Source organism: Lycorma delicatula, chromosome 3, assembly GCF_047948215.1.
Source record: "Lycorma delicatula isolate Av1 chromosome 3, ASM4794821v1, whole genome shotgun sequence".
In the NCBI taxonomy this organism is placed as follows: domain Eukaryota; kingdom Metazoa; phylum Arthropoda; class Insecta; order Hemiptera; family Fulgoridae; genus Lycorma; species Lycorma delicatula.
In genome coordinates, this window is record NC_134457.1 from 147,463,838 (window position 1) to 147,482,237 (window position 18,400).

Consider the following 18,400-nt stretch of genomic DNA (forward strand, 5'->3'; position numbering starts at 1 on the left):
CTTCTGAATGTGTAGATGCGCCCATTATTCATGCACACCATGCCCAAATTAAATCGGCAATGATCTCCATCAGCAGCTTGCCTTGTACATCTGTTCTGGTGTATCCCTGGAATGTCTACCACATTGCAGTCCCCTGCCGATAGTGCCGACTGATGGCCAGAAATAACCCAGGATCTCCGTATCATTTCAAACTTATATTGGGCAAGAGGTAGCAGGAGTAGTAAAATACCCTGCTAACCCTTGCCCTCACAAAGCTCCTCCCTTGGTGAACATCCTAGATAGGCAGGAAACCACATGACCAGGTAGCATTTCTGGGGTTTATCAATTATGTCTGCCCTGCAAGATACCAGTTCGACCTGCACATGTCCTCTTTGCATTATGGATGCGGCCAGAAGTCAGCAAGTCGCAACTCTAGTTTCTCCAAAGCCTGGCCTTATTGGCATCTGCAGTTCACCTGGCCAGCTACCTTGCTGAATCCCCCAATTATGTCTCTCTTCTATATACCACTTTCCAGATTTCTTATGCAGAAGATCATCATCATTGTCCTAGTTTGGATGGTCCCCTCCTTTATCATGGATGCCAGAATCCATGATACTTATCTGACACTTGCCTTCTTTTATCTTGATCTCCATCGAATCATTGGCGTTGTGTATGGACATTATCTCCATCTTCTCTGGCACTGTAACATCAGCCAGTAAATTGACATATGTTGTCATGGACTTCAAAATCAGGATCTTGGTCTTGTGCTTGCTTTCTTCCTGCACATCATTTCTCCAGGCAGCAAGGAGTCTGCTCACAGGATATGTCATATGATAAATTCGCCCTGTTTTTCTCCCCCCCGTACATATGTAGCCATACCCTGTCCATAAATCTCCACTTGCAACTCATCCAGATTTCCCCCACTATTCCTTCTTACTGGAGAGAAGTTAACTGCTAGTGTCTGTGCAAGGCCAGTAGCGGTTCCCATATCCATGTGATATATATTTGTGACCAGGGCATCACCTCTTTTCTCACCAATGAGCCTTGCTTCTAATTTCGCTGACAAAACATTTCTGGACCTGACTGGAACTGCTCAGCAACCATGCCACCTGTGTATGCCCTGCAGTCAAACTGTTAATCAGCTTATTTTCAGTCATTTCCTTAACATAAACCAATGCAGCAGTGTTCAGGGGTTTCTCACTCCTATCTGGCAATCCAATTTTTGTATTTGTATAAGTCTCCCTTTTTTTCACCCCTATCAATTGAGCCAAACATACAGTTAAGTAAAACTTGGCTCAGGAGGGTGTCCTTTAACCTAAAGGGGTCTTCCCACTCACCGGCAATAAATCTGGCATGGCAGGTTGGCCCTCTGGTTGGAACTTTTTTTACTGCCAGCCTCAAATCCTCAAGCGGGATAACTGGGCCTGATTATGTCGTTCCCCCCCCCCCCCCTAGTAACTGGGTCTCTGTCTTTGCTTACCAGCCGCAAACCACCAGAGAGGGGTGACCGAGTTCAACTATGTCTTTCACAAGCCCCACTCCAGCGGCAGGGTCTTGGTCCTTTATTTCCTATCCCCATTCCTAGGAGTGTCCAGCTAATCATTGGAACCAACACACCTGAGCATGTTGGCCCTCATGGCCAGAGCTATCTGCTCAGCCCAGTAACTAATATTCCCATCGCCTTCCTTCATCTTCCTTTGACTGAATCACTGATGCAGGAAACATGCTAAACAGTCTCCAGTTAATTTTAGAGGCCAGTATAGGCCTCAAATTATCTGGTCACAAAACTTGTATCCCATATGTCGTTCATAGGACACTCCATTCTGGGCAAGTGAACATCGTGTGTTCAGCTGTGTTCTCCCCACTTGCAAACATACAACAGGGAGAACCTCTTCTACCAATTTGATCTGGGTTATATAAAAATGTACTTCACTACTTTCCTTCCATACCATGTCTCCAGATTAAATATTAACCTCCTGTTCCATAGAGAGCCGCCACCTGCAGACTACCTCTCCTTCCAGATTTCCATGGTAGTTGCCTCTGCCTCTGCTTTACTGATACCCTCATGTCTGGTATACACACTTTTACCAGCAGGTCCACTGGAAGGACAGCACCCATCACACATGCTAATTCATATGCTATTGTTCTATAAGCCAAAATCACTCTGATGAGAGCCCACCCGCCTGTGAACACTCTGTAACTTGTTTAGGTTCCTCTTTATTCTGACCACTGTCTTCCAAACCGGAGCGGCATATAACAGCGCTGAAGTGACCGCGGACGTTATCACATTTCCCTTTGATGCCTGCAGAGCCACATGATTTGTCACAAGTTAAGTGCTTTGAGTCCTCTCAGCTTTTTCACAACTCTCAACAATATGCTGTGTGAATCTGCAGGCGCAGTCTATAGTCACACCCAGATACTTGATGTTCTTTTTATTTTGGAGCAATTGTCCCCCCACTCTGATTTATCATGCCTATATTATGTCTGCCTGTGAGTGCCATGTACTCCTCTTATGTGGAGCCAACTGTAATCTGTTATCAGACATCCATTCGTTGATCATCTTCTTCTCCAAGGCTGTATTTCCTTTTCCCTCAAGTTCGCCCTCTGCTAACAACAACTGCTAAATCATCAGCATACTCCAATGTCTCTACTTTCGGCAGGCGGTAACTAAGCACACCATCGTACACTATTATCCAGAGCAGGGGGCCAAGTACCATAGTAACTGCACTCTTCATAATTTTTAACAAGTCAGTGTTAGACTTACCCTGCGCTTTAACCACCACCACTCTACTGTCTTCAACACAGGGAGCAGCCCTTCTTGCCGAAGCCAACCTGAATCTTGATCTCAACCTTCGTGATGCCTCCACATTTTCTGGTTTAATTACTGAAATGGTTTCTCCACTTTTTCTGTATAGGTAGACAAAATTTTCCTAACTAGAACTCCAAACACCCTCGCTGGCAAAAAAAAACACTGTGGTTGCATACTTTACAAGGACTCTCCTAACTGCCTGGAGTATCTTGGCCAAAGATTTGCGCTCTCCATCTTCCATGTTGTAATATATCTTATACTTATTTGTCTGCTGGGATTCATTTTCCTTTCCCATAACCATTGAAACATCCGATACGACATCGCCAGGGGCATATCTAGCCACTTCACCATTCCTGTATTTACGAGGTAGATCAATAAACTGACAACCTCTCACTTCAGATTTATTTTTTACTGTTATGACCCTACTAATCATTTCTATGGGCCATCTATGAGGAAGCTGGTCAAGCAGTCATGTGTCCGATAAATCACCTGCGAGCATAGTATTCCCTTTGCTGATCAATTTGAACTGCCTGCATAATTTTCTCCAACAGCGGTGATCACTTAGTCAGTTGTTTGAGCCCACTGTATACCAGGTCCAATTCTTTCTCATGTTCTGCTATGTAGCTTTCCAGCTCCTGTCTCATTTTACACTTTAGCGCCAACAGTGCAAGCCCCAGTTTATTCATCAGTTCTTTTAAAATTTGTGCAGGGGGTGTCTCCTCCTCTGAGGACAACTACAGCTGGAGCACTCTCTCTTTCCCTTCATCTCTTGGACCTTTCTCTGCAGAACACCTATGATTGTTCACAATGAAATAGTAGTCAACAGAGTCGTCGGAGATCCTGAACTTTCCACTGCGCTTAGTTCAGTCTCTTCTGTTTCCATGACCTTCCACTTGTCCAACCAACGGTCAGAACATGTTCTCCGATTTGTTCCTGATATTTTGACACTCCACTCGGGGCGTCCAGGTGGGTAGGGTTTTTTTTGGGGTAGGTAAAATGTATGAACCCAAAAATGGGTTCAAAAACTTTTTTGGGGGTCAGGGTCAGGAAAGACCCGGTTCATGGAGATTCAGAAGATATGGGACAGGAGTTATGAAGGAAAATGTTATTCCCTTATAAATTAGTCTCAACACTTAGAAAAATTTCGCAAAAAAAATGCGAAAAAGTCCTTGTTTATTCATAAACAACCTACGTCACAAGCCTGCAACGCCTTGTAAGCAGGACTTAGGAAAAATATCTCCTATATACTATTACACATGTATAACCTCAATAAATTAAAACACTGAAAAACAACAAGTACTTCAACTCCAATAAACTTCCAAGTGTTCAAAACTCTTCTTGGGGTGTCCCAGTGATGCCTAAGCTGGTCACAACCCCAATTGGTCCATTAAATCACTCACAAAAGTAACACTATCTTAGCTACAAGCTTCACTATAGCCAAAACTGATACTTGTGGAAAAATTGTTATAAAAGGAATAGTCCGTGTCCGATTGCCGTGAAATTTGGTGTTTGTATCCAGTAAAGCCAATGTATCAATATCCAATGTCCGTAACCAATAAAATATCTGAAAAAATCAATCAAACACTGTAAAAACACAGATTGATTCCGACATGTGTATACACTATGAAGTCACCAACTCGACTATAAGTCTCCCTAGGCCAACTCTTTATAAATTCCACCATCCACTCGCTGTACACCATTATCCAACCCATCAATAATTGGGCATCCTGTGTCCATCAAATTCTGTGTGGAAGATTCTGAAGTCAACTTTTTTTTTTACAACAGTAAAAGCTGAAGCATCCACAAGCTTCCTCAGCTCTTTCTCTGTAACAGTCAAATCCGCTTCGACTTCTTTAATGGTACGCTTGATATTCTTATCTATATTTCTCCTCAAATCAAGTGCCAAATATTCCAATTTTCTCACTATATCGTCCAACCCCTGTGGTGCCTTCTCTTCCTCAATGGAGGATTGGCGAAACTGTCTCTTGGCAACTGCAGCTGATCTATAGGCCACCGAAGGAAACCCCTCAATTAAAGGAGCTGCCAATAATGTGCCAGCCATAGCCTGGGTCTGCTGAACTCCAAATTCCATGTAGCTCAACTTTTATCTCCATTACAGTGTCTGTCCTCTTTTTTGATCTTTCCTCCATTGCAGAAGGTCAGCTGGGTAAAATTCTTACAGTAGTGAATCACCCTTCTCAATCCAAGTAAATCAACACCCCACATGACAATATTTGGAGGAGGGGGAGGTCGGGGTCACGAAAATGTATCCATCCAAAACCAATGAGAAAATTTTGGGGAGAAAAGAAAGAGGATCCCTTAATTGCCTAACTCCTGTATGGGGTGATCTTACTTTCGACAGCACCAAAGTTATTTAAAGTCTCTTCCTATAGAACCAAGGACTTAGAAAAATTTTATGCAATGAATGATAAGAAATATTCTAATCTTGTTTCCCTGTTTGACGATGATGTAAATGACAAAATTTCCCTCTTTCATGCCGCTGGAATTTCCCGCTTAGTTTATAAAATCCTTTAAGTATACCCGTCCCATCCACAGCACAGTCCACTCCACAGGCCAATCCAGTCCACAGGCCAGTCCAGTCCACAGTCCAGTCCAATCTAGACCACAGGCCAGTCTACAGTCCAGTCCATAATGCAGTACACAGGCAGGTCCATATTCCAGTATACAGGCCAGTCCAATCCACAGTCCATTCCAGTCCAAAGTCCACAAACTCACCACAGTAGTACTAAATTTGTGGTTTTAGAGGTAAGATGTGATTGTTTTTTCTCCCGCAGCTGTCGTTTTTAATTGTAATGTTATTAAAAAGTCCTTGTGGAGTGTTTGTTCATACTATAATTTTGGATTTGTCGGTTTCATGAGAGTGCGTGTGCATGAACTGATTTTATTTTTTTCTTGTACTTTTTCTTGAATATTATTCTTGAAAAATGAAACATTGCACATGTAGAGTTAATTTTTTAGTTTATCTATTTGAGATATCTCCCTCTATGAATCATGAGACCTTGCCGATGGTGAGGGGACTTGAGTGCTCATTGATACAGAGTAGCTGGACCAAAGGTGCGACCATATCGGTGAAGTATCTGTTGAGAGCCAGACTAAGGAATGATTCCTGAAAGAGAGCAGTAGCTCTTTCAGCAGTTGTTAAGGGCGTAGGTCAGGAGGACTTAAACGGCCATATCAACACCACTCAATCTTCTCAGTACTGAGCAGCTGAAAGCAATGGAAAACTACAACTGTTTTTTTTCCAAGAAAATGTAACTCTTTGCATTTTCATAGCAAAGATGGAGGCGCCTTCCTTGGTAAAATATTTCGGAAGTAAAACTAGTCTCCCGTTGGGATCTCAGGGTGGGGACTACTAAGGAAGGGGTCACCAGAAAATTAAAAAATAACATTGTACAAGTCGATGCGTAGAATGTTATATGTCTAAAAAAGGTTGGTAGATAAAGAAAATTTAATGAGGGAAATGGATAGATTAAATATAGATGTAGTAAGAATTAGCGAGGTTTGGTTGGTACAGGAAAATGACTTTTATTCAGATGATTTTAGAAGAAACACAGATTCAAATAAAGGGCAGGCAGGAATAGGTTTTCGTAATGAAAAAGAAGATAGAGAAGAGAGTAGATCATTTCAAGATGCATAGCGACAGAATCATTGTAATAAGGATAAAATCAAAACCTAAGCAGAACACCATTGTTAAAGTCTATAGAGCTACAAGTACTCATGATGATGATGAGGTAAAGTGTAAAAGAAGAAATTGACAAAGCAGTTAAATACATAAAAGAGGATGAAAATTTAATAATATGTGGAGATTGGAATTCAAGCAGTTGAAAAGGCAAGGAATGAAATATTGTGGGTGAATATGTGCTGGGCAAAAGGAATGAAAGACTTTTGCACAAAGTATAATTTAGTAATTGCCAACACCCAGTTTAAAAATCATAATCGAAGAATATAGATATGAAAAATGCCAGGTGATTCTGATTTAGAAATCAACTCGTCGACTGCAAAGCTAACCTTGGAGCAAACATTGATAGCCACCATAATTTAGTGATAATGAAATGTAGATTGGGGTTTAAAAACCTAAAGAAAAGGTGTCAGATGAAGCGGTGGAATTTAAAGAAGCTTGTGGAAGAGGAGGAAAAGAAGATTTTTAAGGAAGACATTGCAAGAGGTCTGAGTAAAAAGATAAGGTAGAAAATGTAGAAGAAGAATGGTAGAATGTTAAAAAGGAAATTCTTAAATCAGCAGAACCGAACTTAGGCAGAACAAAGAGAACTGGTACAAAACCTTGGGTATCAGAAGATATATTGCAGCTAATGGGTGAACGTAGAAAATATAAGAATGCTAGTGATGAAGAAAGTAAAAGGGACTATTGATAATTAAGAAATACTATAAATAGGAAGTGCAAACTAGCGAAAGAAGAGTGGATTAAAGAAAAGTGTTCAGAAGAGGAAAGAGAAATGATCCTTGGTAAAGTAGACTGAGCATACAGGAAAGTTAAGGAAAATTTTGTGGTACATTAATTAAAATATAATAATGCGTTAAAAAAAAGATAGAACTAGCAGTTAATGATAGAACAGTTAACATAGAACTAACAGTTAATGATAGAACAGTTAACATAGAACTAACAGTTAATGATAGAACAGTTAACATAGAACTAACAGTACAAGGTGAAAAGATAAAGATACTACGATTTGCTGATGATATAATAATTCTAGCCGAGAGTAAAAAAAATTTAGAAGAAACAATGAAATTTGTTCTGGGTAATTTCTCCATGGTCTAAAACCTCCTTGTTATTCTCTTGTCATCTTCTAATTGTTTTTTAATTCTATTATAAATTATTCTGGAGAATATTTTATAATTGCAATCTAAGAGCAAAATCCCTTTGTAACTATCTAAATTGTTTTTTGAAGTGGATGGATGATAGCAGTTGTTCAATGATCCAGAAATCTTAACAAAATGAAAGAGATTTGAACTGTGTCTTCAGCATATTTCCACATTTCTTCAAAAATTTGGTCTTCTCCACTTGCCTTGTAATTCTTCATTTCATTCAGCACAGACACTTCATCTTGGATTGTGGGGGGTTATTTTTTCAGGTTAGTTTTAACAGGGGTATCAGTATCGATTTCCAAAAGTTCTCCGGTACTTCACAGTTTAGCAGCTCATGGAATGCTTCTGCCCTAATTTCCACGTTTTCCTTGTTATGATGTGCTACATTTCCGTTTTTATCCTTCAGTTTTAGTGTTGGGGGGATTGTATTTTTTTAATTGTTTACGGAAGGTTTTGAAATAATCTCTAGAGTTACTTATATGGTAATTTTCTTATATTAAATTTATTAGATCTTTTTGAGGTTGTCTTTTGGTTTTCCTGATTACTCGGGAGAATGTTTTTGAGGTTGGTGGCATTATGTTCTGTTTTATGACTTTGAAATCTTAACCAGCCATGGTGTCTTTCTTCATAGACTCTGTCCACCAAATGTATTTTTTCTGCGGATTTAGGGGGCTAATTTTTTCAGTTTCCTTCTTCAGAACGGGTATTATTTCTTCTAAATTATCTGTTAATTATCCCATAGCTTAGGTTTTTTCCTGGTACTTCTCATTTCTGATGATCTGGTGGGGATCATATTTTCTCTTTTGTTTTTCCTCTTATTTGTTTTTCCTTTTTAAGTGGGGTGAGTTTTAGATATGTAATTGCCTTATTTAATAATCTAGATCTTTCTTTATGAGTTTATCTGATTGAAATTGTATATGTTATGAAGTATAAGAGTTGTGAATATGCTTTAACACCTTTAGTTCCCTCTACATCTTGTGTGCTAGGGTTATGATTTCTATTACTGTTGAATCAGTTATAGTTTCATTATTTTGCTATTGTCAGCAGCATCTTTCAATAATTTCTTCTAACAAGTGTTTTTAATTAATTATTTTATTTCATTAATTCAGTTGTTGCTTCCCCTACAGAACTGCTAGGAAGCTAGTTCTCTCTTACTTGATATGTTTGGAAATCTGCTCTCCCGGGTATTTCTCATATTATCAATTATGGAAGGGTATAATAACTCACAAATACTTTTGTTGTTACAATATAGCTCTTAACAAAGATTTATTTTTATTGTAGTGTAGTTCATTTATTGTTTTTGTGTATATTTTTTCCTGCAGATGCTTTAATTTTAGTGAAGAAAGTTAAATTTCTTGTTAAGATAGGGGTTTTTTTTATTGTTTAAGAAATTATTTTAGTATAATTGACTGCCGAATTTAATGTGATATTTAATTGTTCATTTTAGATGGATTTTTCTTTTAATTTTTTTACCTTTTTAAAATTTCATATTGGTGAAATAAAAATGGCACAAAAAAACCGTTGTTATAATTTGAATTTCTCTTACCTGTTACGTTATAAATTATTTATATAATAGTTTCCACTTACCAACAATCTTTATTAGTAGTGTTCAAGTACTTTCAAATTATTAATCCATCCACAGGAACAATGATGTGTTATACATTATAATTATTTACTTTACATATCATTAATTATACTAAATTGAATTTATAAAAATAAAGTTATAAAAATAATTAAAGATAGAATAAAGTTAACGTTATCCGTCATGTCAGTTTGAAGGTCTCAATTTTTATGTTTATTAGTATGAAGCAGTACTACCAACCTAAGAATCAAAATTATTGTTTGAATAATATACATCATTTTCAAATTTTGTTTATTCATTTATTAAACTTTTATTATTTAAGTATATATAATATTTTTCTATAATATTTGTTTTATGAAAGTTATTGGAATATTCAAGAATATTAATAAAATTATCTGGATTATAATTATGATTATTTCTTAATATTTGTCTAGCAAAATTGGATTTTTCTTTATTTCCTTTATCTATACAATTAATGTTTTTATTAATTCTAGTCAAAAATGATTGATTAGTCATCCTGACATATTCCAGGTGACAATTTGCAAATTTTAAACCATATACTCCAAATTTATCTAAATTAAATGTATTGTTAGTTTTATTATTCTAGTAGGTTCTCTGTTATTTATATAGTTAATTATTTTTTTATTTGCTGTGTATGCAGCTTCATACTAATAAACATAAAAATTGAGACCTTCATACTGACATGACAGATAACATTAAGTTAATTTTACCTTTTAATGATCAGTTGTTATATTTATATTTTTATAAGATTAAATTTAGTATAATTAATGATATGTGAAGCAACTAATTTCAATGCATAACACATCATTGTTCTTGAGGATGGATTAATAATCTGAAAGCACCTGAACATTACTATTAAAGATTGTTGGTAGGTGGAAACTATTATATAAATAATTTATGTATTAATACCAATGGGCCATGCTTAATAAAATTCATATTATGTTAACTCTCAGTTACTGCACAATAAAATTGAAAATAAAAATTTTATACACATTGTGTATAAAATTTTACTTAATAAACACAATAGCACAATCATGTATTTTCTTTGTTGCCCAAAATTGTTTTGCACAGAAAATAAAATATATACATTACAGTTATTTTAACTAGAAAACACAAAAAAAATATATACTAAGCATGTAATGATTTTGGAAATATTTATTTTAATAACAGTGATGAATAACCTTTAATCATCTGCTATGGTGCAATTTTTCTAATATGAAATAAATTTTTGTAATCTTCTATTTCACTAAAAAAAACCTCAGTCTCATTATTCATATTTAAAACTTCTTTTTCTGGAGTAAGTAAAAAATTCAATTATGTGTGGATCAAGTTTGAGGCTTCTTCCTCCCCCAAATACTTTTTATTTATGAAAATCTAATGGCTTAAAATTTCAAAATTGGCATAAAATTAATATTTAAGAAAATTAATAGTTATTGAAATCTATGTAAAATTAAACTTTCATGTATTATGCAAATTAATATGGAGTGTGTATGTGTCTTGCTATCTAAAACAAAAACAAACTGATCTAGTCCATTTTTAGTAACCTCTATAAAATAATTCTCAAATAATTACTGCAGTGCATAGTAAAAGTTAAAACAATTCTATTTTGTTTTTATTTGGTCTTATAAATTTTCTGGGAACAATTTTTGCTTGTGTAATAAAAATTATATATAAAAATGTAAATATATATGTATATATTTATTTTGCTGGAATAAGATTCATATTATTCCTCTGTAGTGTTAAATTATTCTTTAAATTTATTAATATAAACCACCTAGTATAGAATATTGAGATAAGGCATATCTTACCTTAATTTTACAATGAAAATACTTTTATAACATAGTAAATAGATAAGTCAAACTTACCATATTAATTCCAAGAATAATTTTTTTTTGCATTATCCTGCTACTTCAGTTATTAAATTCTTTAATTATATTAGAAACATATTTTTATTTATAGTTTTGTTAACTTTTTGAAATTTATTATTGACTAATATGCAAATTCTGCTGCCCAGTATGAAATAATTATATATATATATATATATATATACACTATACACACAAGACTATATTATGTAATATGCATAAAAGGTAGTTGTAAAAATTAGGAATGTAAATATTTATGTAACATGTTCAGTATAAAGAATATTATGTGGTGGTTATTTATGACACTTATATATTTACTTAAAGTAAATTAAAATTTAATATTTAAATACTTATAAGAATTAGTTTGAAATTTTTACTTAATAAAAGAAAAATGACTTAACATTAATGTTATAAATAAAATTAATAAATAAGGCTTCAATATTGATTTTAAAACATTTAATATTTTTAATTTTTATAATTCTGTCTTTTATTTATGAATGAAACTGAATGTATGCCAGTTGGAAAAACATTTATTTGAGTATGCTTATCAAATTTCAGCATTTAAGGAACCCCTACAACTATTCTAAGTCTAGTGAAGAACACTCTCAGAAACATACATTTTTTTCTTTTACCTCTTCTTTTGATAACAATCAGAAACTAAAGTTTTTCTTTTATCTCTTGTTTCATTAAAAAAAAATTACTTTATGTATTAACTTATGGATCTGATGTAATGTAGTTCATTAGTTTACTTCATTTGTAAAAAAAAAAAAAAAAACTTTCTAATTGCCGTTTTTTGTTTGTTTATTTTTACTAATTCCATTATAACTATTAATGATGGATTATGTTACAATATTAAAATGTGCATTTAGTTATTGGTTCTTAACTAATGCTTGAGTTTACACTTATTTTTTTTATTTCAATTGTCATTTAACACAGATCTCATTCTGTGTGCAGTACTTGACTTATCTATTTCTTTGTTTTTAGGTGGCGATTCTGTTAGACCTATTACTTGTTTCGATATATCATGTGACGGAAGATTTATCTGTGCGGGTACTGAAGTGATTGGTGGTAGTGCCTTTCTTTTATTTTGGGATGTACGTTCTACAAAATTATTAGGTGGATATTGGGAGTCTCATGTAGATGATTTAACCCAGGTATTTCTAACATTTTGTTTTTGAAAATATATTATTCACTAAGATCTTTTTTTTTTTTTTTTTTTTTGTCTTCAGTCATTTGACTGGTTTGATGCAGCTCTCCAAGATTCCCTATCTAGTGCTAGTCGTTTCATTTCAGTATACCCTATACATCCTACATCCCCAACAATTTGTTTTACATACTCCAAACGTGGCCTACCTACACAATTTTTCCCTTCTACCTGTCCTTCCAATATTAAAGCGACTATTCCAGGATGCCTTAGTATGTGGCCTATAAGTCTGTCTCTTCTTTTAACTATATTTTTCCAAATGCTTCTTTCTTCATCTATTTGCCGCAATACCTCTTCATTTGTCACTTTATCCACCCATCTGATTTTTAACATTCTCCTATAGCACCACATTTCAAAAGCTTCTAATCTTTTCTTCTCAGATACTCCGATTGTCCAAGTTTCACTTCCATATAAAGCGACACTCCAAACATACACTTTCAAAAATCTTTTCCTGAGATTTAAATTAATTTTTGATGTAAACAAATTATATTTCTTACTGAAGGCTCGTTTAGCTTGTGCTATTCGGCATTTTATATCGCTCCTGCTTCGTCCATCTTTAGTAATTTTACTTCCCAAATAACAAAATTCTTCTACCTCCATAATCTTTTCTCCTCCTATTTTCACATTCAGTGGTCCATCTTTGTTATTTCTACTACATTTCATTACTTTTGTTTTGTTCTTGTTTATTTTCATGCGATAGTTCTTGCGTAGGACTTCATCTATGCCGTTCATTGTTTCTTCTAAATCCTTTTTACTCTCGGCTAGAATTACTATATCATCAGCAAATCTTAGCATCTTTGTCTTTTCACCTTGTACTGTTACTCCGAATCTAAATTGTTCTTTAACATCATTAACTGCTAGTTCCATGTAAAGATTAAAAAGTAACGGAGATAGGGAACATCCTTGTCGGACTCCCTTTCTTATTAGGGCTTCTTTCTTATGTTCTTCAATTGTTATTGTTGCTGTTTGGTTCCTGTACATGTTAGCAATTGTTCTTCTATCTCTGTATTTGAACCCTAATTTTTTTAAAATGCTGAACATTTTATTCCAATCTACGTTATCGAAAGCCTTTTCTAGGTCTATAAACGCCAAGTATGTTGGTTTGTTTTTCTTTAATCTTCCTTCTACTATTAATCTGAGGCCTAAAATTGCTTTCCTTGTCCCTATACTTTTCCTGAAACCAAATTGGTCTTCTCCTAACACTTCTTCCACTCTCCTCTCAATTCTTCTGTATAAAATTCTAGTTAAGATTTTTGATGCATGACTGACTAGTTAAACTAATTGTTCTATATTCTTCACATTTATCTGCCCCTGCTTTCTTTGGTATCACAACTATAACACTTTTTTTGAAGTCTAACGGAAATTCCCCTTTTTCATAAATATTACACACCAGTTGGTATAATCTATCAATCGCTTCCTCACCTGCACTGCGCAGTAAAGATCTTCTTTAACCATTTTAATATCTTTGCAAAACCAGGCTCTTACTTTATGAATGTGCCTCATATAACATCTTGGCTCAGAAGATCATTAAGTCTGATAAGTGGTTTACCTAAATGTCTTGTGTAGAATAAATTTTTTTTTCCAGAAGCCTATCATCAAATAAACTATATTATTTTATATATATTTAATTAACTTATTTAATATTTTTTGGTTTAATGATTACTGGTTTTGCCAACAAAACATAAACAAAGGTATTTCATTATCCTATGTTTTTTTAAATTGTATTTGCATGCTGCAGTTATGTATATAAAATTTCTATATTTCATCCAAAATATATAATTACATTTATCTTTAATATGATTACAGTTTCATTTTTTACACACTTAATCTTGCATGATATTGAATTAGATTCCAAATTATATTCATATAAACTATGATTTAATTTAGATTCATTTTTATATTAAAAAATATTATTATTGTTAAATCATTATTATTATCCAAAATTTTTATTATTTTGACAAATGAAATCAGAGTTATAAGTATCACAAATCATTGTGAATAAACAGATATTATCTACACAACTTGCAATAGTGAACTTTTCATTCAGAATCCCATAATCTGAATTAATATTATATTATTTTTGTGTAGAGAATAAAGTACAGCAGTACACAAGAAAAAAATTGAAATAGCCACTGTCATATATTACAGGATTATTTAAAAAATAGTAATTTAAATCAGAAGACATCAGTTCTTAAGGTCATCTGCTGTGTGTAGTTCATAAAAATAGGTTAATAACGTATAGAAAAAATTTCAAGTTGTGAAATGAACATTTAATTTAATATTAAATATTAAATTTAATATTAACCTTAGAGCCAAATGTATACTGAACTTACATATGTCTCAGATGTAGCAACAGACGACATCTTGTCTCACTCCTTTCTGAATCAGAGCTCATTTTCTATTCTTATAAATAATGAAACTGTTATATCTAATATTTCATTTTGTATGTTTCAATTAATGGTTTTATGATTATTTAATAAATACATTAGATCTCATATAAGTTTAAGCATGTTACTGTGAATATTTTTATCTTTTAATTAGGTTTTAAATGACGTAATTTGTAGATTTATCAGTGATTAATGTTATAACTTTCTTTTGGTTTTTAAAAATACGTATTACTTCTTTGGAGTTAGCCATTGAATGCACGATAACTGCTTTATGAATGTAGACTAACTATGATAGACAGTCATTTTAGTTTTCATATGTTTAATTTTTGTTAGTCGGGCCCCCACATAATGTTTTCGAGGTACTATAGTTGATAGACTGAAGCAGAACTTGGATCTCTGCTTGTTGAACTCTGGGCCATGCATACTTTATCAGGTACAGTCATCTTTATCAGGTACATTTTTGTACATCGATCTGTCCTTGTGTTCAGAATTCCTACTTCCATGTCTTACCTGGCACGTATCCAGAGACTTCTTTGGAAGTGATCGTAAACCGGTTGTCATCTCAGTTGATAATAGAGATTTGCCTCAGAGCCAGTAAGGCTATGGGCAGATGGGTGATTGAGGAAGCGAATTGGATTGGATACTAAGATTCCTTCGAGCAGTATAACAGGAGTGGTAATATGATCCACCAGCTTGTCATGTTTACCATTTTTACTTGCCATGTTAACCTGATGCTCAGTAGTGTAAGTGAATTTATCCCTCTCACATCTGGAAAGTCAAAGCAGCCTGTTGTTCCATGGTGGGACGAAGACTGCAGGAGTGCACTCAGGGATTGTTGCAGGGCGTTATATAATTTCAATCAAAGGCCTGTGACAGAATTACTTTGTGCTATCTGGAATGTGAGAGCTATATGGAGTCGAGTGTTTTGCTGTGCTTAACGGAAATCATGGCTAAATTATATTGGTACTCCATCATTAGTTGTGTAAGAAAGGTTTGGGCCCTGTGTGGATCAGGACAATCTCCACTGCCAATTTGACTGGAAAACAGTGGCATCCTCATAAATTCACTGATTGATGTAACGAACACATTTGGGAATTTGTTTATGTCAGTTTCTTGTACATCATCATATTGTCCTGAGTTTATGAGTTATAAATTGCAGATAGAAAGTAACCTATTTGTTATGGGAATTCGCAAAATAAATTAAACACTCCTTTTTCTTTTGATGAGCTAAGCTATGCCTTGAATAATTCCCCTGACACTTCCACTGGAAATCATAATATTTGGCTCGTATGTAGATCTCACTTCCCATACACTGTGTTATGACATCTTTTGTCTATTTTTAATAAAATATTTTCTGACCAGGTTTTTCCAATTTCTTGGTCAAAAACATTGGTTATTCCTGTATTGAAACCTGTAAAGATCATGTCCTTCAAGTAATCATCTTATCTCCTTGACTAGTGCTCTGTACAAGTTGATGGAACAAATGGTAAACCATTGTCTATTGTGTGATACCTTGAGAGAAACGCCCTAATTGTCCCTGAGCAATGTGATTTCCGCCGTTATAGATAATCTATCAGTCATATAATTACCCAGAAATCTGTTATTCAAAACACCTTCCTACTTCACTAAAGCTTTGTTACTGTATTTTTTCATATACAAAAGGCATACGACAAGGCCTGTTTGAGGGGAATCCTAGATACACTGCATGAATGGAGTATTCAAGGAAATCTCCTTGCATTTATCAGGGCAATCCTTTTAAGAACTGATTCGAAAAAACAGCTTGGAGAGCAGATTGGGTATTTATGTTGTGCACCTTCCATGTTCTGGTTCGTTCTCGCTTGGATTACAGCTGTCTGGCTTATTCATATACACAAGTCACCACTCTTAGGATGTTCAGTATAGCCCATCATTCATTTCTCCGTCTTTCTATGGATGTGTTTTGTTCAAGCCTCATTGTACATCTAGTGGACAATGATAAGCCATCTGTTTGGTGTAGATGAAATCAAATGATCTTCTCCTATGTAACTTGCATTAAAGCACAATCAAATCATTCGACCTTTGTTGCGGTGTACTTCAACCCACATCTAAGTCGATGTGAGGAACACCTGTGATCTACTGCCCCACTAGGCATCAAAGCTTAGCACCTTTTCTTATCTTTAATTATACTATTACCAGTTCTCAAAGTGAATGGCAGCCTTCTCTTGTAAATTATTGCTTCAGTCTTTAGCAATGTAAGTAATGATTCAAAGCGCAGTATGCAGAAGTTGCTTATCTCTATTTACTTAATAATGTTCAGTGATTGTTATAACTCTACTTATTTGGGTTTGCTTATTTTAAAACTGTTTTTGCATTTAAAATGAGTGTAAGTCTTGTGATAAAGCTGCAGCTGTGCAAGTAAAAGCAAAAATTCACTGTACTGAATGTAAAATCTTTTTTCATGACAGCTGTATTAATTTGTCCCAAGATGATATAGATTATCTATTAATTGAAAATAATATTTGGAATTTTGAACCATGTCAATGTTTGAGATGAAAGAGCCTTCAGGTGGAGGCAGCAATCAGTGCAAGTAACAAATACATTTTTATTTTATGTGAAATGAGGGAGGAAACAAAGTAGCAAATACAATCACTGAGAAATGAATTAGGGAAATCAGTACATTTTTGTCATAAAAAAATTACAGGTTTTGTGAAACTGTTGAAAGAGCAAACCCAGATGATAAAGCTGCATCAGATGAAATTTGAAACTGTTGAAGAAGAAAACACATATTTAAAAAAAAAAGTTAAGAACTTGGAACACCAACTGGATGAATCAGAACAATATTCTCTTGTATACTGTCAATGATACGACAATGTCAAAAATAAATGACGTTCCAGAAGCAAATAGTAAGAATGTAATGGAAATTATGAAGAAGCTAATGCCTTGGATGTCCCAATTGGGAAGAAGATATGGACACTTGCAACATTTGGGTTCCAAACTGGTGGGATGAAATAGAGGAATCATTATAAAATTCACATCAAGAATAACAAGAAAAATTCTTGCATAAAAAGGAACATAAAGAAAAACCTCAACACAAATGATATTGGAATGATGAGTGGTCTAGCAGACGTAATATATGTTAATGAGAATCTTAGTCCTGCTAGATGCAAAATACTCAACACTGCTGAAGTTATAAAGAGAAAGAATCAATATTCTTTCGCATTGGTGAAGAATGAGAAGATATTTTTATGCAAAAAAAGGGGACAAGGCTTCTTACAAACATGGAACAAGTCACTGCACACAAGTCTAATGAATCAACAACAGGAGCGGTATAATATCAATATTGTAATTTTAGAGAGAGGTTAGTTTGTCTTAGTTTGAACTAAAGATTATTTGTTCTATTTACTAATTCTTAATGTATCTTAAATATTATTTAATTTAAATATTAAGATATGAAGTATATTTAACGAAAAATCCATTTTAAACAGATATATTTAATCGATTTGATAAGCATTTAGTTATTGTAAAACAAAACATCAGAAGTATGGGAAAAAATTTTGATGTGTTTGTATTAAAATTACAATCCTTAGTTGTTTGACCATATATTGTAATTTTTACTGAAATATGGCTCAAGGAAGATGAGTTATGTTTGTATACACTGCCAGATTAGTCAGTTCATGCAGAATGTAATAATTTGTGTAGATCTGGAGATGTGTTATATGTATCCCATGT

General features: G+C 34.2%; 1 protein-coding gene across 2 annotated transcripts in view; it reads left to right on the forward strand.

Moving 5' to 3' along the window:
• Positions 1-18,400, forward strand: part of LOC142322089 (WD repeat-containing protein 89) — a 65,384-nt gene that overhangs the window by 11,579 nt on the left and 35,405 nt on the right. For both annotated transcript variants that reach the window (XM_075360762.1, XM_075360763.1), the window contains exon 5: positions 12,086-12,255. In XM_075360762.1, the coding sequence (XP_075216877.1) occupies positions 12,086-12,255 (170 nt within the window). The remainder of the gene's footprint in view (positions 1-12,085; positions 12,256-18,400) is intronic.